General features: G+C 50.4%; 1 protein-coding gene across 5 annotated transcripts in view; it reads right to left on the reverse strand.

The window, feature by feature from the left end:
• Positions 1-22,942, reverse strand: part of ABCA3 (ATP binding cassette subfamily A member 3) — a 105,792-nt gene that overhangs the window by 16,885 nt on the left and 65,965 nt on the right. For all 5 annotated transcript variants that reach the window (XM_090023838.1, XM_090023837.1, XM_090023836.1 and 2 more), the window contains 14 exons: positions 22,648-22,764; positions 21,603-21,723; positions 20,257-20,430; positions 18,177-18,358; positions 15,961-16,107; positions 14,759-14,888; positions 13,532-13,686; positions 12,187-12,342; positions 11,217-11,427; positions 10,274-10,424; positions 8,514-8,612; positions 7,757-7,949; positions 5,317-5,620; positions 1,899-2,172 (listed from right to left, as the gene is read on the reverse strand). In XM_090023838.1, coding sequence (XP_089879964.1) covers positions 1,899-2,172; positions 5,317-5,620; positions 7,757-7,949; positions 8,514-8,612; positions 10,274-10,424; positions 11,217-11,427; positions 12,187-12,342; positions 13,532-13,686; positions 14,759-14,888; positions 15,961-16,107; positions 18,177-18,358; positions 20,257-20,430; positions 21,603-21,723; positions 22,648-22,764 — 2,414 coding nt within the window. The remainder of the gene's footprint in view (positions 1-1,898; positions 2,173-5,316; positions 5,621-7,756; positions 7,950-8,513; positions 8,613-10,273; positions 10,425-11,216; positions 11,428-12,186; positions 12,343-13,531; positions 13,687-14,758; positions 14,889-15,960; positions 16,108-18,176; positions 18,359-20,256; positions 20,431-21,602; positions 21,724-22,647; positions 22,765-22,942) is intronic.

Consider the following 22,942-nt stretch of genomic DNA (forward strand, 5'->3'; position numbering starts at 1 on the left):
GGCAGAATGAGCTGCTGGAGGGGTGGGGGGAGCCGAGCAGTACTCGGATAGCCGTGGCAGCTGCCCTAGCGGGAAGCCGCATGCGCTGGGCAATGCTCTCTGGTGGGTGTGGGTGGGAGCATGGTGCCAGTGTGGGCTGCCCCAGGCCGGAATGGGCAGGGCTCAGTGCCATGTGGAGTGATGTGGGGGCAGCTGTGGGCCAGAGGCAATCAACTGGCATGTGCTCACCCGTGGGCCAGATCCAGCCCACAGGCCATATTTTGCCCACTCCTAAGGTAAAGAGCCTGCCTAAACCCTGCATGGCCTGAAGATTTAACCTAACATGTCCCTGGACACAAGCTGTGCAGGAAAAACTGGGGACTGGAGCTATTGTAAGCTGTCAAGCCCTGCAACAACCAACTTGGCCTTGATTTAAAAATGCCAGGAGGGGTCTTGGCCACCTCCCATGCCCCGTTTCAGGTCCCTGCTCTACTGAAATCATGCTAGGCAGCTGTAAAGACAGGACTCTAGTCTGGTGAGCAGATGGGTACATCGGGGACCATCCTTGTGCTCTGACATATCCAGCATTTGCTGCACTAGAGGTCAAATCCTGAGCACTGCTAACCATCTGTCACTCCCAGTGACTTCAGCAACTGCAGGCCTTTTATACCTCTCAAGATTCAGCCCATCCCAATCACCTGCCAGTCAGATGCTTTCCAAGACAAAAGCAGTTCTGCACAGTTGGCAGGTCTGGCTACAGAAGGGGACCCAAGGGCTGGCAGAACAACACTGTGTGACTGTATCAGCACTGAGAATGGTTTCAGTAACCCCTGCCCTCACCACCCTCATCTTCTGAGGGAACTGGACTCAAGCACAAAATAAGCAGGTGCTCCAGTGCACAGCTCCCCAGTCCCAGCTCTCCAAGCACACTGCAAGTCTGAATGAACTTCAGCTCCCTCTTTTGAGTTCGACAGCATAATCCCTAGTTTCTGATGAAGAAACTGAAGCATGAAGATACCTCAGTTTTCAAATCTTGGGGTTTGCTGTTGTACCCAACTGCAGACCCCTTGGCATGATTTTCAGAGGCCTGAGGTTCAGCAGCTGGGTACCTCTCAAAGTGATCTGCACCTATGAAAAATCAAGCTGGAGGTGTTTGAAGGCAAATACCATTAGGGCCACAGGGATCTGAATCTGGAGCAGCCAAGCCAGTAGGCAGAGGTTAAGTCTTTAGTGCCACCAGGTAGCTGGCGACACACCAGCCCAACCTGGTCCCTCGCATGAGAACACAGGTGTGGAGTCAGATGACCAGGAGAAACCTATAGGAACGGTAAGCCCCTAACAGTGTGATATAACACCTCTCCTACTGCCTTGTTCCAGCAACATTGCTCCTGTGTGTACTTCTTAGACCTCTGTCTTGCTCCGGTCTGACACCAACCCTACTCCTGCCTTGCTCTCATTTGCTCTTGCCTGATCCCAGCTGAACCACAGTCCCTTATTTGGACCTCCCAGCTCTGATCTACTATCTGCCATGACCATGATACTGCCTCAATTCTTGGCCTGATGACTCAAGACTGCAATGGGTACCTGGTGACCCTGGCCTGCCTATGGTAACTCACTGACTCAGTTGTGACATATCTCGCCACCAAGACATCTATGGACAATGTGGGTCTATACGACTTGCCCAAGGCCATGCAGCTAGTGCCAAAATGGAAATAGTGCACTGAACTCGTGACCACCAGTCCCATGCCCTAGCTGAAAGAGAACGCTCCCTACAGCCATAGTTGGAACTGTGTCTAACTTCACAGAATTCTAAGTTGGACCTTCAGCTGCTGTGAGAGCAACCAGGCTGGTCCAGATCACATGTGGTCTGATTGTCTGACTGAATTTAAGAGAGGGAGCAGTAAGAAAACTGGACATACTCCATGAGCTGGTCCTTCGCTGTCTCAGTAATGTTCCGGGGCTGCGGGTAGTTGGTGACAGTGATGGAGGCGTTGGACCCAGCCAGTAACTTAAACAGGGCATTGTCCGCCAGCATCAGGGCAGTGGCGGGGGAGTGATACGCCTGGTTGTTGAACAGTGCTGTGATGACTGTGTGGTTTTTGACTTGATTGAAGGTCGCTGCTGCAATGTAGTGCTCATTGAAGGCACCGCCCTCCTCAGCTGCTCTCAAGATGAGGTATTGCTCCAGATCACCTGTGACAGCAGAAACAGCTTCGTCATTACAGATGCAACCCACAGAACAGGTATGCAATGGACACCAAGGGCTGGGTTATATAAGGTGTAACAGGGGCCAAGGCCCCTGTCATTTTGACAGGGGAGAGCCACTAGCTGCTGAAGCAGTCTACTCTTGCTGCATGAAGAGGAGCTCCACGGAGAGAAGGGCTGCTGGAGACAAGACAGGCAGGCACCCAAGCCACCCAAGGGAGCTGGGATGAGAGGGCTCCAAGGGCAGTATTGCCTGTGGGCAAGATTAATCCTAAGTGAGGGAGACTTTCCATTTTGAAGCAGCTTACTTGTGTTTATGTTCTGTTTTGAGCTTGATACCAGAGGACCAGGTTGTGCTTTGGGGGGCAGTGTGGAGGCCACAGATGGGTGTCTGGTGGGGCACTCTGTGATAGAAAGCCTAGCCTAGAGTCAGGGACCCAGAGGGCTAAGGGCTAATATAGCAGGCAGCCCAGGCTGGGGTCAAGGGCCCAGAGGGAAGACGCAGTAAAAGCTGCCAGGCCTGGGCACCTGGAGGGCTGAGGCTAAGTCAGCCAAGGCTGGGAGCACCAAGGCCCCAAGAAGAACAGCTCAGCCTGGGATCAGGGACCTAGAGGACCAAGGGCTGGCTCAGAGTACACAAGTGCAAAATGAAGCTGGGGCCTAGAAGCCACGGTCCAAGGCAGAGGATCTGGGCTGAGGAGGTGCAGAAAGAAGAAAAGGGCCACGCCTGGGAAGGCTGAGACTTAGACAAAGGTTTGGGGCCTGATGGCCAAAAGCTGTGTTAGGGCCAGGGGTTTCCCTCTAAACAAATATCGAGTAACATCTGTGAGGCATGGACAGGAGAGGAAGGAGGCCATAAATTTAGCCCATAAGGTAAACTGGTGCCCTGAGGCACTGATAGGGCCAGGAGGCCCATAGCTTAGTGCCCAAGGGGCAAAACTGGGGGCCAACCAGGTACAAGAAGTCCCAGCCAGCCAAAGTGAACAAGGGCTCACCCTGGAACCCTGGGAGAGCCTCCCTTAACACCATAACAATCCCATCAAGGAGTAGCAGGCAAGGAAAAAGGAGAGTACCCTGAGGAGCCAAAGTGGAGGAAGGAGTTGTGCGGCCACCAGGGCATGTCATGGCTGCCTCTAGGGCACAGTCCTGCTACATCAAGACACTAAGCAACCGCACTGCCAGTAGGGGATGCTCCTCATGTAAAAGCCTGACACTTACCCCTCTCTGTATTGCAGAGGGCATTAGGTAGCAAGGCTGGCATGTCCCCTGCTGAAAAGGACTTGTTCTACAGAGGAGAATGGATCTTGTGGTTGGAGCAGTTCATTTACACCTTTACTGTAGACCAAGGCTCTCCAACCGGTGGCCTGTGGACTGCATCCAGCACAGGACATGTTAAAGTGAGGCCCCCAGGCTCCTGCCTCTTCATTCCTCCTGCTGCTACGGTGGTGCCTGGCTTCTCTGGGGCAGGGCAGTACAGCAGAAGGGAGCCTGGTAAGTTTGCTGCCTGCACAGTGGGGCAGGCTGGTGTGGGGACCCTAGCTGCTGGGAAGTTGGAAAGCCCTGCAAGGGCCCCAAAACCTTATGGACTTGGGCATCACCCCCAATACGCAAACAACAGCTCTGACTGGCTACATGTTGTCTAATGTAGAACTGAAATGCCCCTTCAGAGGGGCACAGATCGCTTCTAGCACTGATGGATGGAAGTAAATCAAAAGAAGGCTATGCTAATTAAACACCAAGCCCCAGGGTGTTCCAGTCCATAGGTGAACTAGACTATTCAGTACCTGAAGTGACAGAAGACTACTAGCAAATCAACTGACTTGACATGTGTACAAGAGAGCTTCAGGATAACCATGGCCAAACTTAACAGATCTGGGGAGAGTGTCTCAGGAGAGCTGCACTTGAGACAGCTTGGAATTGCCACCCCGATCTATCTCCCTGTTGAGAAGCAAGGGGTGCTTGTGCCCAACATGGCAGCTCCACAGTTTTTAAACAAGAAAACTGACTTGCCTTATAGATAGCAAAGGCTGACTCAGAGCTAATTTACCCTATCTGGAAAATAATGTGTAGTAAATAAGTCAGCTATGTGTGGATCTATAGGAGCTGGTGGAGCATTAACATGCTTATTTTAAATTAAGAATATTGAGCCACTGGGAACTGTGCCCAGAACAAAGTCTTCCAGCAAATGGAGACATTTGTCTTCACTTTCTGTATGAAGCCCAAGCTTTTTTAATGACCAGAAGTGAATAAGGATCCCCAGGTTGCAGGCAGATGTGAAATACGCAGGTGAAAGCTGATCACAGCTTTCAGAACAACCGTTAGGTGCACTGGTTAAAACACTTAATGCAAAAAACAATGCAAAAAAGCCAACAGTATACTGGGCTGTATCAACAGAAGTGTCACTTGCAAATCAAGGGAAGTGATTCCTCTGCTCTATTAAGCACTGGTGGGGCCCCACCTGGAGTACAATATCCAGTTTTGGGCCCCACACTTCAAGAAAAATGTGGACAGATTGGAAAGAGTCCAGCTCAGAGAGAAAAAATTATTAGAAGCCTAGGAAGCATGACTTCTGAGGAAAGGCTTAAAGAACTAGGGTTATTTAGACTTGAGAAGGGAAGGCTGGAGGAGAGATTGATAACAGTCTACAAGTACCTGAAGGGGGAAGATAGGCTTTTCTCTGTGGCCACAGGGGAAAGAATTAGGAGCAACAGCCTCAAGCTGTAGCAGAGGAAAATTAAATTGAAGATTAAGAGGAACTTTCTGATTCTGAGGGTGGTCAAGTACTGGAACAGGCTACCTAGAGAAGTTGTGGTATCTCCATCCTTGAAAATTTTCACAAGCAGGTTGGACAGACACTTAGCTGGGATAATTCAGTCATGAATGATCCTGCCTTGAACAGGGGGCTGGACCAGATTACCTTGTGAGGTCCCTTCCAGCCCTTCTTTCCTATGATCTTAAAGAACATATGGGATCATTCAGGCTTTTCAGGACACATGAAGCCTGGCATACAACTTCTCTGCTGTCAGCTGGGTTCCCCGAATTGATCTGACTCAGTTATCCCAACTCCTTGCCATCTGTGAAGTAGTAACGCTGCTGATCTTGTGCCTACTCCTGCCTCTGCCTAGCTCTTACCTAGCACCTCCAGCGACCCTTGGTGTTGAGCATCCAGCATCCCTACGTACTGCTCCGCCAGGCTTTGGGACAGGCTGGCTGCCTCCGAAACAGAGAAAGGCACGGTAGTCTGCCCATATGGGTCCAACGTCAGTCGCAGCAGGGAGGAGTCCCTGGGCCCTGGGAAGGTCTTGGCAACAATCAGGGCAAAGGCAGTGAAAATCAGTGGCACTAGGAACTGGGCTGCCACCATCTTCCAGTTGCGCCAGCTGTAGACTGCTCGCTTCATGAACATGGCATAGAACTGCTGGCAGCACAGGTAGAACTGGGACCACAGAGAAGAAGGAGACATTAACTGGACACCATGGAGACAAAAGAATGTCCCTGACACATTGAAATCACTTTGAAATCCACCCCAACCCCTTCCAATTATCCACTTCTTTCTTCATGTCAGAAGGAAACTCAACTCTTTGAGGGTATTCCCTGTTCCCTGCCCCCATATGGATGGAGACAGGAGCTCCCCTAGGCAAGTCTTCTAGCAATGCCCATAAGTACTTTATCAGAGGTGACCCCACCACTGAGGAAAGGGTCACAGTCACCTTGAGATCTCATCCATTGTAAGGAAAGCTGGAAGCAACTCCCAGATGTGACCCTCCTCCTATGCCTCCCTGTACAAGCCTCTGTGATCTATGAACAGGATGGTGACATCATGCTCACAACACCAGGAAACAGCTCAATGACCCAAGTGGTCCCTTCCAATCCTATGGACTATGGAACCACCATCTACCACCCCACCACATATCTACCCATCCCTCTCCACACCTTTGTGGCTTTATGAAACATCCACACAAACAGCAAGAAGGCAGTTTATGGTAGGCACGCAAGGAAGCAGACTGTATTCCCTGTGCTGTCACAGATGCACAAACTTAACTGAACAAGGAGAGAAAGATGGTTTTTCTCTCATCTCCTTCAGTGCTGGAAATCACAAGAGCAATTTGTGGTAATACCAGGTAAATAAATTAGATACTCTGGTCACATCCAGACAAGTGTGGCCATGCAGTATGTGGAACATGTTCAGTTGTTCTCTGCACTGCAATGGACAAGTTCAGAGGGCTTTTTTGACCCCAAAACCCACGGAGAAAAAAGTGGAGCAGTGTATGCACAGGCAATGTGCACCACTCAAAAGCAGAGCCAGGCCACCCAGAGCCGTACCGCAGCTGCCAGGCTCTGCACAGCAGAATTGGAACCAGACTCTCCTACCCCATTTGGGGTAACCTGCAACATGCCAGTGTGCGTGTGGCACATGTCTTCCCCAGGGACAACTTATGGTGGCACAAGGTACACCACTGCTAGTTGTCCCTGGGGAACCAAACATCCAAGCACGTCTGGATGTGGCCTTTGGGTTTAAGTGTTCCTTTAAACCTGAAGCAAAATTAAAAAGGCTGCCTTGACTTCTTCCTACATCTGACTGGAAAACGAAACCCTTTACATTAAGTCATATTTGGTGCTAACACTGGGCAGCATCAGATCAGTACTTTTCAAAAGGAAAGACTTTCTTATACTTCCAGGATAAGGCCTCAAAAAGCACAGGGATCTGGTGACTTTGTAAAGGTTCCTTCTGTTTCAGAGCTGCCACTGGCACAACACCACTGCCTATCAAGCAACAGAAGCATTCAGGCAATGAAAATCCCTACAGCCAAGATGTCAGTCCCAGGGATCCAAAATCAGAGGCAGGGGAAATCCCATGTCACAGGAGAGGACTGGGAGCAAGGACTCTTAGGGCTCCTATACATATGTGCAGAACCTGCTCTGACCTGCTGGAAATCCAGTGTCAGAGAAGACCCAATTAATCGAGTCTGCTGGAGCAAAGAAATTGATGTGCTCCAGCAGCCTCCCACATCATGTGTATCAGTGTCCCAGCGTGTCTCTGCACTGAAAAAATGGCAGTGGGGCATTCTGAAATAAAACAAGTTCAATGAGCTTTAGTTCAAAGCGACCCACTATCGTTTTTTCAGTGCAGGGATGTTGATACACCTGATGCATGGATGCTTTTAATTAGTGCGGCTCACTAATTAAAGCACCCGGTGCCGTATCCTGCAACACACATAAAAATGCCCATAAGGTTTTAACCCTAGCTCTGCTACTGTGTGACCATGGGATGTCCCATCCCTCTGCAAGACAGGGTAATGATCCTGGCCTGCCTCAGAAGGAGAGCTTACTTTCCAAAATGCAGTGTTTTAAAAACCTGTCCTCTCAGCAGTCCAAGGCTCCTAGAGACAGATTCAGGGCATCTAAAAGGGAAGTCTTTTCTTATCCCCTTAATAAGCAAGTTAAGGCAGAGACCATGGTAGAATTGAGCCCAAGTTTGATTTCCTTTCGACTCCACCCACCAAAAACCAAAGACCCTGCCCACCCTCTTCCTCTCCAGCTCCCTGCATTAACGTTCCTCCTGAGCGCTCACCCCTGTGTTGAGTTTGATGCTAGAGCAGTCCTCTGTGATCAATGCTCCACTGTCATCTGTCATGTCAGTCATTCCACTCATGCTGCTGGAGTCATCCATGGCCCAGTCATTGGACCGTCTCTCATGTTGGTACTGCAGGGCAGGGAGCTGGATGGCCTGGATATCCATGCTTGAGTCCACCAGCTTACCAACCCTGCAAGAAGAGGGAGGGAGGTTTGTAGAGCTCATCTGGGCAACCAAACACCATACTGTTTCAGTGAACAAGATGGACTAGGGGAATGGTGCGACTGACCTGTGCTCTGCATTGGCTTGAATCCCACCAGAATTGTGTCCAGGGGCACAATCCAGATGCTAACAAAATCCTACATTTATCCCTCTTTTAGCTGTTTATTCCTAATTTAGTCACTGGGGGCATTTATACACAAATGCTTGTGTGCTCCGACACACAGGAGTCAGAGCAGACTCAATTAATAGAGGCTATGGAGCATGTGAACTGATGCATTTGTGCCACATGCAGGTCCCTGCTGGCTTGTGCCACCCCAAGTGGCCTTCGACAGCCCCGCACACTTCCCCCATCTCCGGCGGCCCCCGGCCTCCTGGTGGTGGCAGGAGCCGCTGGAGTGCAAACATGGCCATAAGCCCGATGTGCCTGGCCACAGGCCAGGATGCCAGGGAGGTGGGCACCTGCCCAGGAGGCCCGGGGCCCCAATCCTTTCACCCAGATGGGCAAGCGTGGGATCCCCAGGGTCAGGAGTACCTGAGAAAGACCTCCTCCATGGTGGTGACTGAGGCACCATAGCTAGCAATTCCCAGCTCCTCCCGCTTCTGCTCCAGCTCAGTGAAGAGCATCTCAAACCTGCAAAGAGACAGGGTGGTTAGAAGTTACATCCTGGCCCCTTCTTGGCTCAGGCATTACAGACACTTAAAGCCTGCTCTCCAGAGTCACTGAGCAGATGCTGGGCAGTAGGGAGCTTGACTTGCTTATTCAGACATGAGGGACAGGCTTCCTTCCACTTGTTTTGAGTGTTTAATAGTCCACTAAAAAGTGACGGAAAAAGAGAGCTCTACCTGCTGCTTTTGGACCCCAACTGCAGAGACAGGGGAGGAACCAGTGAGCTCTGGGGATACAGGCACTGAACTGGGAATGCAAGGCAAGCGCTCTACCTTCTACACCATGGGCAGGAGACAGAGCAGAGAAGCAGGTCACCAGCTGGCATTACCCCAGACACCTAGCCCTGGGACTGCAGGCAGACGGGGCATGTGTGGGAACTCAGTCAAAGTGCTAAAAATCAAAATGCAGCACAGATGCTGCCCAGGCTCTGAACACAAGGTGGCAGGAACAGAGAAGTCCGTTCCGCCTCCAACTGTGCCACTCCAGTGCAAGGCTTTGGCTTCAGATCAGCTTCTGGGTTCAGTTTTCACCCAGTGGCCTTGAAATGGAAGTTGTGTGCGCTGTGCCAAACAGTCCATGTCATCTCACTGCGGCTTTGCTAAACCCCTATGAGACTCTTGTTAGCTGCTTTCTAAAACAGCCATCAGTCTGAACTATTTCAATCACTGTGCAAAGACTGCACTGAAGTGACACTACTGAGCTCTCTAATGGCTGCTTTAGCAATAACACACCCAGGAACTGGAGAGGTATTTCCCCAAGGTAAGGACACATCAGGGCCTTCGCTTTGCTACATTCCCTAGCCAAAGGCCAATGGTGCCTGCACTTATGGCACAGACTTCAGCAAAGATGATGCACAAGAAAAGGTTGAGAAAACAGCTCTGGAGCAACACACCTTTTCCTCCCCAGAGCCAGTCAGTCCTGTGGCTGGCTGAAAGGTAGGGAAATAACACCAGCCCTCCCATCCAGGAGCTCTACTGACCCATCCTCAGAGCATAGCCAAGGGGGTGAGGGTATTTAAACTTCTACTTCAGATCAAATCTAACAGTGATTCCCTCAAAATTGTCACCATTCAGCTCTCCAGGCTCATAATTCTGTGCACCACCCTTCAGACAGTACCTTTAAGCAGCCCTATGAGATCCACTAAGCACAAACTACACACTTTGTCTGGACTCCTATGTGCATTAGGTACTTCTATACCCTTCCCATCATCTGAAAGCCTCACAGAACAGGATGCATTTACCTCCACACTTTCCTGGGAGGTAGGGTAGGGCCACTATCCCCAGCACACAGATGGGGAGCTGAGGCATGGAGAGAGGTTACACGACTTGCCTAGGATCACACAGGAAGTCTGTGGCAAAGCGGGGACCTGGATTCAGGTCTCCCATATCCTATGCTAGTCTCTAAAATCAGGACCAACCCGCCTCCTGAGCCTTTCCAGATAACAAAAGCAACCCAATCCAGTGAGTACCCCGGTGTCTGCTAGACCCCATACAGTGGGGGGCAGCTGGCAGAAGCCCGAGCCCTGCAACTGAATGCTGTACTAGGCTTGCCCCACACTGACCTGGCAAGGGCTGGGCAGACTGGCAAGGCCCATGCAGAGGTGTGTCCCCAGAGGTTGCCATTACCTATGCGTGCTCTCTTTGGGCAGGATGAAGGATAGCTCTGCCCCTGCATTGCTCTCCATCGTGGCATTGGGCACATACTGGCAGATGAGGCGAGAAATCTCTCCCAGGTTACAGTATGGCTCCTTCACCATCACCATGTGGTATCCTGCGCCTGGAAGAGCCCATTCACACAAGGCAGCCTGTCATAACCAACATCCTTTCCAGGGGGAGGCCTGGCCAGTCAGTGCTGAGACATGGGTGGGCTGAGTGGACAGGGAAAAGACACAACATGGGCCTGCACAGCCTGAGCTGAGGTAAGTGTAGAAAGCACCCCCCGCCCTGTGGTGTCAAATACATCCACAGAGATTAATATTATCTCACTACGAGGAGTAGAAGCAGACAGACAGTCCCAGGCCTGGCCCATATGACAAAGCTTTGCTGGTCATCTAAAAGTGACTGTAGCCAGGACAACCAGTATGGACTCACTGCTGCTGACAGAAGAGAGCTTCAGCTAGCTTAGTTGCTGTTCAGGGAGGTGCTGTAACGATGCAAAGGGCAAAAAAACCCTTCTGCTAGCACACACTGGGTGTCTACTATGGAGTGCTGCTGACATAGTTCTGTGGGCACAGCTGTGGCAGTAAGAGCCCCGTTCTAGTTGTGTCATATACATGTCAGAGGAAGGAGGTTCCAGGGTGTGCTGGGAGGGGGAACTGCAGCAGGCAGGGAGTAATTGAAGAGACATGAGCCTAACATGCTTTCTTGTGACCCCTTCATCCCCCACCCTGTACCTCCCGATGTATCTGATAGCAGAAATTCTCCCCCAGAGTGCCAGGACCCTGCAACAAGCCCACAAGGCAGACCAGAGTACTGGCCACCCTCTCCTTCTCCAGTACTCTGATCTGGCCACCCAGTGCAGGAAGGGGAGAGGCTCCCCTTGCCCTGTGTGGGGTCCCCTCCCCCTTACCGTATTTGCGCTTGAGGAAGAGCGAGGACCCGCAGCACTGCAGCTCCCCCTTGGCCATGATGGCGATGCGGTCCCCCAGCAGGTCTGCTTCATCCATGAAGTGAGTGGTCAGCAGGATGGTGCGATTGCTCCTCTGCTGCTGAAGGAGGTCCCAGGTTGCCCTGCGAGAGGCAGGGTCCATGCCTGATGTCGGTTCATCCAGCATCACAACCTATGCATGGGGAAGACTGTCCCATTATGAGGAGCCATGAAAAATACTGCTGGTAGGGATAGACAAGGCCAGTGCTGAAGCCAGCAGCCTGGTACACGTGTGGGCCAGTCATATGAAGGAGACCAGCAGCTACAAATATGCCCTCTAACTCCAGGAACACTTGAGCCGCCTGGTCCCAACTTCAAAGATAATTTCAAAATGGCAGCCTGGCTTCCCCCTTCAGTTCTGGGGGCATTGTATCTTCCTCACACCCTCTGTATCCTGTCTTAGATCCCTGCTCTGCTACCCTGACTTGGGAGGGCAGAAAGTGGCCGCCTACAAGGTCAGCATCCAGCCTGCTCTGAGTCAACAGCTCCAGGGACAGTCACAGATTTTTGACCAGTGCCCAAAAATCAACTAAGGTTTGTCCATATAGCTGTGCCAGCTAGGGTCATGAAAGGATCACAGCCCCAGCTGGCAGAACTAAGACCTGGAGACAGCTACAGCGAGGTGTAGCAAAACCAGAAGAAAAAACCCTTCTGTTGCCATACCCCACATCTATACTAGGAGGCTCCACTGCCACAGGTCTACCAGAAGAACCATGGCACCAGCAGCCCCATAATGCTGGGAACACCTCATGGCACAACATTTCCAAGCCCTCAGGGGTGCTTCTATCTGGGGACAGTGGCATCTCTGTCAGGTGTACTCCACCACTTGCTTTTTGGTGCCAGGGCACCTTGGTTTAAACCAAGCCTCCCAAGTCAAGCAAGAGTCACTTGCCTTGGAGTCCCCAGTAAGCGCAATGCCGATGGATAGCTTGCGTTTCATGCCTCCAGAGAGTGCCTTTGCCAGACAGAAGCGCTTGTCTTCCAGGTTCAAGATCCTTAGGATGCGGTCCATCTCCTCTGGGCACTTGGCTGGGGGGTAGCCTTTCAGCTGATGGACAAAGGGAGAAAAGGGTTAAACAGCTAAGTGTAGTAAAACAGAACAGCTAGAGGGGGACCTGCCTGCTCCCTCCCAACCCAATGAGAGACCTTACTCAATCAGTAACCCAGGCATAAGAAAAATCACTCCTCCCACCCTTTCTCAACCTGCTTCTGCATTTAACCTGAGAGAAAAGGAAGTGATTTATGTCCCAGCGCCTGCCAGTGGTCCTGGAAATCAGGATCCCTGCGACCTGGCCTGTTACTCAACATCTCTTGTGCTACCCCAGAAAGCAGCCTCACCATGGTCTCCTTGGGGTTAGATTGCAGTGGGGGATTGCATAGGTCCAGCCAAGGTGGAAACACTGTGCTGAGGTTACTAGAGCCTCTGCTTGCCTCGGCCAATCCAGCAGCCTCTGAACAAAGAAAGCTGGGGTGGGAGACAGCAGATTTGGTCAATCTGAATGACTGCAGCTCTCCAGCCACCCAGCACACATAGGCTTGTCTCCACTGCATAGAAGGTGTGCCCCTAGCTCATTGCATGCACCTAACTCAGGGTAAAACAGCAATAAAGACCCACCAAGGTGACTTGAGTGAAAAGCCTACAGAGGCACCAGAGGTTGAACTTAGGCTGCTAAACCAAGTTAAAAACCCACACTGCCCTGCCATCACTGCTACTTTAACCCCAAGTAGCTCCAGCCAGCCCAGGCTCTGGGCAGCTGCTGCCAGCCACAGAGCCCAGGGTGAATGCAGAAGGGTTTGCAGCCTCTGGCTGCCTGCTGCAAGCAGTCCAGGTTCTATGGCCAGAGTCCGGGCCTCCTATGGCATGGCCTTGCGTGCCACGTTCCGGCACGTAAGCTGGGGGTTGCCGACCCCTCCTCTAGACTGAAACAGGCCCCTCCACCAATGTATACATCCACACAGGGATGTCCACCTGCTGAACCAAACCAGCAGCAAGTGTGTGTGCAGACAGCCCCGGCCTGTACAGAAAAGGGGTCCTGGCCTGTTACTCATCTTAAAAGTATAAAATGCCAGTATTTGGTGTATGCAGAAGTCATATGATGATACACACTGGACAGCACAGGCTTCACCTGCTGGAAACTATAGCTACAGTTAGCCACTGATCCTCTAAGGTTTCTGCAGACACAAAGGAGTCTTCCCTCCCACTGAAGTCAGCCAGATAACATGACACAGGAGCTCACCCCAGAGTAGAAGTGGAGATGTTCTGCTACGGTCATGTTGTCAAAAAGAACATCATGCTGGGGACACAGACCCAGGCTCTTCCGGATCAGAACCATGTCCCGGGAGATCTCATAGCCACTGATGTATGCCTGGCCATCTGTGGGAGGGTACAGACCTAGGAAGAGGAACGCACCAGGGGATGCAGTTTAGGGACAAGCACAGACACATGAACACCCTGTGCTGTGGAGTGAAGTGGTGAGGTACCAGTGCCTCTCTCTCAAGCTCACCCAGGGGCCCTCAGCTCCCTGAGCCCCTAGGCTTCCCACAGCCTTCACCTGGGACCATAAACTTCACTGGGAGCATTCATCAGAAAACAAAAGTTACTAGGGCTCCCTTTAGAGCCTGTCTCTACTATACCCAACACTAGTGAAGAGGTGACCTCTCTCCTTCCCCCACACAAGTCAAACTGAACTATGTTCTCTGATTCCCCATGATCTGCCTAACCAGTGTGACAGCCAGACAGAGCAGGGATCTGACTGTGTGCCAGGCAGAAATGGTCACTACCTCACCCTCCCCGCAGCCCAGGATCCCCTTTTAGGCCAACTGTGGTTAGTCCTGATTTGGCTGTGCAGGCAGGGAGCCCTGCTGCTGGGGGAGAGCTGATCACTCCAGAGACCAGTGGGGAAGTCACTCCTCCATTTCTCACAGTTAGCTGAGCAGGTTGCTCTTTCCTCCAGTATGTCAGGCACTGGGCCTGCGGGACACAGGATACCCAACTTAATGGGCCAGTGGTGTGATCCCGCCAGGCCAGTCCTCCATTCTGTGCACTGCTGGGATCCACACGAGGGCTATGTCTACCCAGGGCAATCAGGCACCCAGTAGGACAAGCCAGGGAGAGTCCCACATTCCCTGAGCTGGTGAGGTCAATGGGCTCAGCCCCAGGGCAGGGAGGGGCAATACATTGCTACAGAACTCCCTTAACTGCTCCCTCAGACAGTAGCTTCCCCGTGGCAGCAGTGGTATCTTGTTCTGCAGTCCTCAGATGCCGCTTTGGGGCTCAGCAAGAGCCAGGAGTGAGGTTCAGGAACCGCCCCCTATCCCTAGCTCAAGCAACAGTTACAGCTTTGCTTGTTCCACAGTTAGAGATATGTCCCCTATGCAGGAGGCATCCCCCTGTTCCCCACTGTGCCTAGGCACCTAGTACTCTTCCCTTGGCAACACCACACACTGTCCAGCAGGACTCATACCTGTGAGCATGGAGAGGGTGGTTGTCTTCCCAGCACCATTGTGTCCCAGCAGGACCGTGATCTGCCCCTCATACATGTTCAGAGTCAAATCCTTCACTGCCTCCTTGGTCTTGTTCCCTACTCTGAACACCTGCAGGCACAGCAAGATGGAAGCCACATGTCAGAAGGAAGGACCTGCCGCTCTCCCACTTCTATCACCTCAAAAGATCCCAGAGCACTCATACCATTATATAAGATGCAGTGAAACATTTGACCAGATGAATTAAATACTGACTTTCAAGAGATAAAACATGGGCTTTGTTTGAAGCATAAAGGGATTATTTCCTCCCACTAGTAAGATGTCACACCTTTGGGTCAGAAGCCAAAGGCTGAGACTCACTCACACCCACAGCCCTTGTAATTAGGATGTTCAGGCTAGCCAGTGTGTCATCACAGTGCTAGGCACTTGGTGACCTGGAACTCTGAAGAGCTCCCAGGTCAAGATCTGCCTGGGCCCTGTGCAGAGCAGAATGTGGTCTGTTAGACTGGGATGATTTATGAGCAGATGACTGCAGAGGCCCCACTAAAGGGCAGAGAGCAGGAGCATAGTATAAAGAATGTTTCTGGCCTAGGGACACTGGGAGAAAGCACTGGAAGAGAAACATCAGAGTCTCAGGACACCACATGCCCAATGGGAGGCTGGTGTGTGCAGTGAACATGGCACAGTGACTAAGGACAGCTAAGATCCACAGTGGCACAAGCTGGACTGAATGGTGCAACAAGTGCTTTGCAGGCAAGATAGTTGCAGATATACTTCCTGCTTCAAGCTGTGGAGCAAAGCAGCTGCAGGGAACCTGATGCACCAGCATCACTGCTTCTGGTAGGATAAGGAGTAGGGTCTGAAGGACTGGGCAACCTGCTGATCTCTTTCAGGGATGCTGATGCAAGGCTTCTGCACTCTGGGGTATTACAATAAACTTCTGTTGATCACTTGCCCTTGATTTTCTGTGGAGATCCCACAGGATCAAAAAGAAGCTGTGGCTGGTGGGGAAGGCAAGCTCTGAGTCGCACCTCCCATAGCAACTACCACTGGATACTATCCACCAAAACTGCCTGGCCTGTGCCAACATGAATCTTGATGCTAGGGGAGGATTTCTGCTGCCTGAACCAAATGGCTCTCAGGCTGGCCACCTGGTTGAGAGGAAGAAGTTTGAACACCTTACCTTGGAGAGATGCTTGATTTTGATCCCCGATACCAAGTCAGCAGGCTCCTCCTCAATGTACTGGCTTTTCAAGGCCTTCTCTGGGTCCTCCTCTTCCTCCTTCTCTTTTCCCAGGACAGTTCTTGGATGCCCACACCAATACGAGGGCTGAGAGGAGAAACACAGAGATGGAATGGATGACCCCACTGCAGCACACAATGATTTTCCCTCCTCTCAGCTGGCTCTTGACCACAAAAATAGGGACCTCAGGAGGTCACAATAGTCCAATCCCCTGCTCCAGGCAGAATCCTCCTTGTATAAGCCATCCTAGACAAATGTTTGTTTGACCTGCATTCCCTATCATCTACTTGCACTCAGATACTTTCAGACTGTAGAGAGACAAAGCAGCAGCAAAGAAACAGACACATCAGACAGACCCATTACACACCACTGAGGCAGGCTTTAGAAACAGCCCCCTTCAAATCAGCACTCTGCCCCAGGGCTGCTGGAAGCTGATGGTTCCCAGTGCCTCCCAATATCAAGGTGTCAGACAATTAATCCCAGCTCCTCACCCAGAAAGAGTTCCCAGACTCTCTCAGGGTCTCTAAGGGACCTACTGGAGAAGGCTATTAATAGGGGAGGGAACTGGTATCAAGAGAATTAGTTTACTCCTCCACCAAAGGACTCTGGTTCTTGATACCCTTTCTAGGCACTAGAAAGGCATTTCAGGGCATCCATCTAAGCTAACAGATCAATCCCTGGCTGAAAACTCTTATACATACAGTTGCCTTCTGCTTAAAGTCAGAAATCTTCTCTCGGGGTGAGTGCATATTGTCATGGGTGTGGTCATTCCTATAGCACTCCTGACCAAGCAGAGGATAAATAGTCACTGTGAGAAACCTTAGCTATCCTAGGCACCGACCAGCCAACTCAACAGGGCCCAGGGAATGTACCCAGTGAGATATCACCTCCCCAGGGTGGATGCTTGGGGCAGTGAGAGGCAGGAGGGATGTTTAAAGAGGTGGTGCCCACTTTTCAGTCAGTCGCAGCCCCTCCTCCCCGCTTCCCATAAATCACCTGTTCCGAATAAAAATGGCCCTGGGATCTCTACCCCAGAGCTCAGAAACTGAAATTATACCTCCAACTGCTAGGGTGCAATAAGGTGTAAGGAGAAAAACGAGGTATGAGGAAATAAGTAGATAAGCGCAGGCTCAGGCTCGTCCCTGCCTGGCCAATCCCCCACTCCGACTGCATAGCCCCTCTGCAAGGAAGTAAATACTATAATATATTAATTAGTTTTTGAAATTGGTTGTCACTCAATTCACAAAAGTAATGGAGGAATCGCGAGTCCAGAGAGGGGTGCCTCGAGTTCAAAAAGGCTGAGAACCACTGCTTGACATTCAAGGGACCACCTGTACTCTCCAGAATTTAGGGATCACTCATGATGTTAAAACCCTGAGGAAGGAGCAGGCAAAGGCCACTCCCAGGTCCAGGTACCCAGGGGAGTCCTCTCTAGCCACACCACAGGGTCAACCCATTGCACATACAATGCACAGGTACCAGGAGCCACAGCCCCAAATAATCTCCTGATCTGAGAGTCTCAGAGCTCCTTGCAACATTCTCTGGTGAGCAGAGCTCTGGCTCACGAGCCCCAGGCAGAAAGGCAGGTGGTTCTGGTCAGTACAAGCTGCACTACCAAGATAGGTGTTGAAATAAACAGACTGGGTTAGGGGCTAGGGCACAAAAACAGCCTTCCAACCAAACAATTGATAGTGTGATGGCCTGTGTTAGCCACTCCATATATTGCCAACATCACACAGACCATGGTTCTTAACAGGTTTCACTCCATCAGATCTTTGCTTGTGGCTTCTTTCCAAGCCCTTGCACACAAGCACTTGGGGATGGGGCAATTACACTGGCAAGGCCATCTATGCCAAAATTCCAGTCCAAGGAGTTAAAAGTCAATGCCTGCAAAGAGCTTTCCACTTTCAATAGAAGTCTCATTAACTTGCAAAGCAGTTCAGGACTTTCTTTGATTGACAACTATGTGTCACTCACACCTACATTTTAAAAGCTAGAAGAGCCCATTGTTATAATTAAATCTGATATCTTGCCTAACACAGCAGAAAGATTTTTACCCTGCAGTTCCTACTGACATCCTGCTGCAGTGGGTGCATAGGCTACAGGAGCAGTCACCAGCTTATCTCCAACATTGCCAGCTAGGCATCAATGCTCACCGTCAAGAAGAAGTACCATGGCTGCGGCACACCATACTCCCCTGGGAAGACAGCCTCCACATACCAGGCCACCAGGCCATAGAGGATGGAGTCCACAATCAACATCCCCAGCACCTGAGCCAGGGTGAAGTTGTCATCTATGCTGACGGGCTTCATGAGGTCCTTCCACTGAATACCAGACCCTGAAATGCACCCAAGACTGTTAGTAAGAATGAGCACAAGTACAGCCTACACCCTATCCTCCAGATGCTGACAGTGAACCCAGTGGTGTGCATTCTTATTAATACTTAATGAGAGGCATGCATACATATACACACAGTCAATGCAGTGTTGAGTTGTCATTGTCGTGTGTGCGTGTACGCACATCTATGTGCGTGTGTTTAAAATGCCAGATATAATAAGTTTGACACATATTTGCAATGTGCTCTGTAATTTACTTTAAAAGACCTGTAAGAACATATGGGGGAAATCTCCAACTTACTGCAGGACCTCATTCTCATCAATCCTACAGAACAACAAGACTAGAACAAAGCTGGTCGTTTCTTCAGGTCCACTCCCCAGTACTGTAGATTCTATGGGGCAGGGACTCTGTCTCTGCTGATTTGTAAAGTACCTCGCAATTTTAAAGGAAATACAATGGCCAGTTTTGATTACATTATTTAGTCTTCAAAATCTCCACCTGGGTCTCAAAACAAAGACATTGCTAAAACCATGATGTTTTCACAGCTTGGACATACAAGTCTACACCAGTGTCATTTACTTCAGCTGATCCAGAGCAGACAGGCAAGTAACTATTTTGGGCATGCAGGAAGCTGGGTAGTGACAAGGCACAGCGCTAAGTTATGGATAGAAGTAAGCAGAGTGTCTTGAGCAAACAAGTCCCCCAGGATAAGCTGAGGATATACAACAACCAAACCAGTGTAACTTGCACTGGTATATTTCTATCCATGATTTATCACTGGGTAATCTACAACTGGATTCAAGTAAATTACAGGGACCTAAAGTTTCACGTCATGTATCTGCCCTGTTTACAGCAGAATTCCCTAGTACAAGGACATTTCAGTGGCAGTGCAAATCCATCCAGTCTCAACCCCCACTATATTTGAGACACACAGAACCACATTAAGAACCCATTGGTCCTCCCGACACTCCTCATGCCCACAATGGCAGACTTCTGAAGGCTCATATCCCAGACACCACTTGTGGATCTACCCACCACTTTCATGTGCACCATTTTCTATTCAGGTTCTTAGAGATCTCCATGACCACAATTACAAAGCAGCTCGCATATCTGAGGAATCATACCTTGTGGCACCCTTCTGACCTAAAGCTGTCTATGTCCCTATTGAACAGATGAAGAACAGAGGGAGAGACAGATTAACTGATAGACAATGAATCCAGATCACCCAATTCCCTTGAGCCCAAAGCCACCCTCCTCTATGGCATTTTATAGAGCTGTTCTAACAAGAGAGTGAGCCTTTCACCACTAAGAAACCCTCTCTTTGTCTCCATCTACTCCTAAGTGTCTGTTTGCAAAGATATTGTCCCTCCTGCATCCAAAGACATATTTCTAATTAGCATGGAAATTACATGCAGATGCCATTAACTTAATGAATTACGTCCCTTAAAGCAGTATTAACTTGGGTACCAACAGGAAAGCCGATGAAGAAGCATTGCTTTGTGAAGCCCAGATTTCCCTTAGAGATGGGGTGCTTCTAAAACCTGCGGCAATAGCTAGAATACGTGCATGGTTTAAGCAAGTCAAAACTCTCAAGATACTAAGCATATGCGAGAACAGTTCCCTCAAAAAGGAAGCCCCAAGAATGAGCTGTTCCCCTCTCATTGGCAATAATGCCAGAATGCCCATTGACTCACACTGTCCTTCCAATGGCACAGGATTGCGTCACAAGGACCCAAGGAAAGCCAGAACCAAGGAAAGCTGGGCTGAAAACCATCAGACACAAACACTGAACATGCCAAGTGCAAAGTTCAGTTTGTGCCTCCAGTAGAGCTTCCTGACCTTTGCAACCTTGGCCAGGCCTGGATCCAATAGCAGTGCATAAATGAGACAGCCACTCACCTTTGCCTTCAAACATGCCAATGAGCTGTGCCCCCATGGCCATGGCTACATTGGAGATGAGGCAGGATGCTAGTTTCTGGCTGTGAGACATCAGGTCATAGCGGGGGGAGATGAAGAAGTAAGGGATGTAGGAGAAAAAATACAGAAATCCTCCAGCAGCAGCTGCAACATTAGCTGTAAAAGGCAGAGATGGAGGCAAAGGGGGCAGGATTTCAACAATACAGTGTGGAGACAAACTAATACAGACATGCTCAGTGGTGCTACAAAGCTTTCTGACCACAGAGGCCCTGGCCCTTGGCAAAGGCAGTTATTCTCTATGATCTGCCAATAGGAAACAGGTGCAGAAGAGATAAATGACTCACTGATGGGCAATCAGTGGGTCAGTAGAACAGAACCCAGATCTGCCATGCTCTAACCATTAGAACATACCATTTCCATTCAAGTCCCAGAGCACTCCAAGCTGGAGGGTAAACTGTTTTCTGAATGCCAGCCCTGCAAATTCATCCTGGGATCCAGGGGTGCCTTTACATGTGCTCCAGGGTGCAGGTGCTTTAAAGTGGCTCTTGGGAGCCACTCCAATTAAAGCACCCACAGTGTCTCATGTATTCAAGTGTCCCATGCTTCAAAATGGTGGCAAGGGCACATTAACTAAATCCCATTTGATGAGCTTTAGTTAAAGCCCCCCTGCCACTAATTTGAAGTGCAGGGATGCTTAGTACACGTGACACCAAGGCTGCTGGAGCATGCCAATTAGTAGACTTGCTTAACTAGGCACTGGGCAAGCGTATAGGTGCCCAGAAATCTAGCCTGACTCTGTCCCCCTCACATGATGCCACTGGTGGTAAAGGTTCACTAGAGCAGTGCTTCTCAACCTTTTTTGTACCAGGATCCATTTGTAAACATCTATGGCCAGTCCTGACCCAGTGCCCCTTACTCCTGACCTGCTACTCCCACCCCCAGGCTCCAGCCCCTCAATGTGGAACTCTGCCAGCCTGCAAGGGAAAAGCCATGGTTTCCCACGTTTTTCTCCTTTAAAGGAGAATCCGTCTTTAAAGTTTGTTTGCAACCATTTCATATATTCTTGCAACCCACTTTTGGGTCACGACCCATGGGTTGAGAAATGCTGTGCTAGAACAAATAATGTCCTTAGGGCATTGTCTACACTGTTACCATACTATGCCTGGAGCACTGCCAGGAAACATGTCCTACCAACTTGCCTAAGTAAAATCAGTTGACAGGGGTGCACAAGGAGCAGATCTCCTCAGCAGGAAAGGTGCCATTTCCACAGTCTCTTCCTGTGGCAGCCTTGCTGAGGAACATCATGAAGGCTGAAGAGAAAGACTCACCTCTGGAGAAGAAGGTGCTGACCATGAAGCTGAAGGAGATGGAGGAGATAGAGAAGACTGCCAGGAAGGTGAACACCAGGGTGGGGTCACTGTTGGTAAGCACTGCCCCTTGCTCACTGACCTGCAGATAAAATCCATGGCATCATCCTATTTGTTACATATGCAGTGCACACCAGTGACACAGTGGAGTTAATGTCTAAGACCTGCAGCTCCATGATGGTGGAGACAATGGTAGAGAAAGGGTCTAAGTATAAAAGCAGAGCACCAGGGGCAATTTATAGGTCACAACTTTCCTATTGTAGACCATGGTTTACAGGGTGTTAAAAGTGTGTCTTGGGAATAGAGGCCACCCAAGGACTCCGATGTGGTCATCCACTGGAATGGTCAGAGCTCCAGCGTCTTCTCCAGTATCCCATCCTGGAGAGGGGCCAGGACCAGCTGCCTCAGAGGAAGGGGGCACGTCTCCTTCCCCACACCTCTGGTAGCCTCCCCATGAGGAAAGCTTCCTCCCAGATCCCAGGAATTGGAGGTTGCATGAAACACTCCTGGTGTGTCAGGTCCTTTGATAACTGGATAGTCTCATTAACTATGCAAGTGTCCCAGCACCCTCCTGCATCCTGCTAAGCTTCTGGCTTTGTGGAACTCAGTGCCACAGTTACTGTGGGGCTGTGTATAAAAGCAAGGCCAGGAGTCTTCACAGAAAGCTCAAACTGGTGAAACAAAGTATAGCTGAGGTCCAGACTAAAGTAGCAAACCACACTTCCATTATTCCCATGTTGGAAGAGGCCTCTAACATTCAATAGAGACTTCAAAACTTTTCTTCCCCACTGCCCACCTAACTCAGCTTGCCACACCATTCAGAGAGACACTCTCTACATCAGAGGTAATAATGGGAAGCCTAACGGAGGAAGGAGAAGCAGCTCTTGAAAGATCCACCCTTCCCTCCATCTAAATCCACCTACTGATGCCCACCCATTGGCTCCCAAAGCCCCTGGAGCACCCTGGTTCTGATATAATGAGCAGAAATCCAAACTGGGATGCTCACCTTGATACAGAAGAGCAGGGTGACAAAGAAGATGGACACCAGGAGGAAGAGGAAGAACATGAGGAACCAGGCACTCCAGTGCAGCCAGTTGCTGAGGCCCATCATGCGCATGTACTCCTGTGGGGAAGACAAGGAAGATGAAGTATCACACTAAGCTGCACCTATTCCCTTGCCGGAAGGGTGCAATAGCTGCTCACAACAGGAGCAAGGCAGGCCAGGGGAGCTCCCTACTAGGATCTCCCTTTGCAGGACTGAAGGAGAAAGCTTTAGCCCTTTGGTGCCCCACAGCACGTGC

The sequence above is a fragment of the Crocodylus siamensis genome, chromosome 12 (genome assembly GCF_052110815.1).
Source record: "Crocodylus siamensis isolate JL-2025a chromosome 12, ASM5211081v1, whole genome shotgun sequence".
NCBI lineage: Eukaryota > Metazoa > Chordata > Crocodylia > Crocodylidae > Crocodylus > Crocodylus siamensis.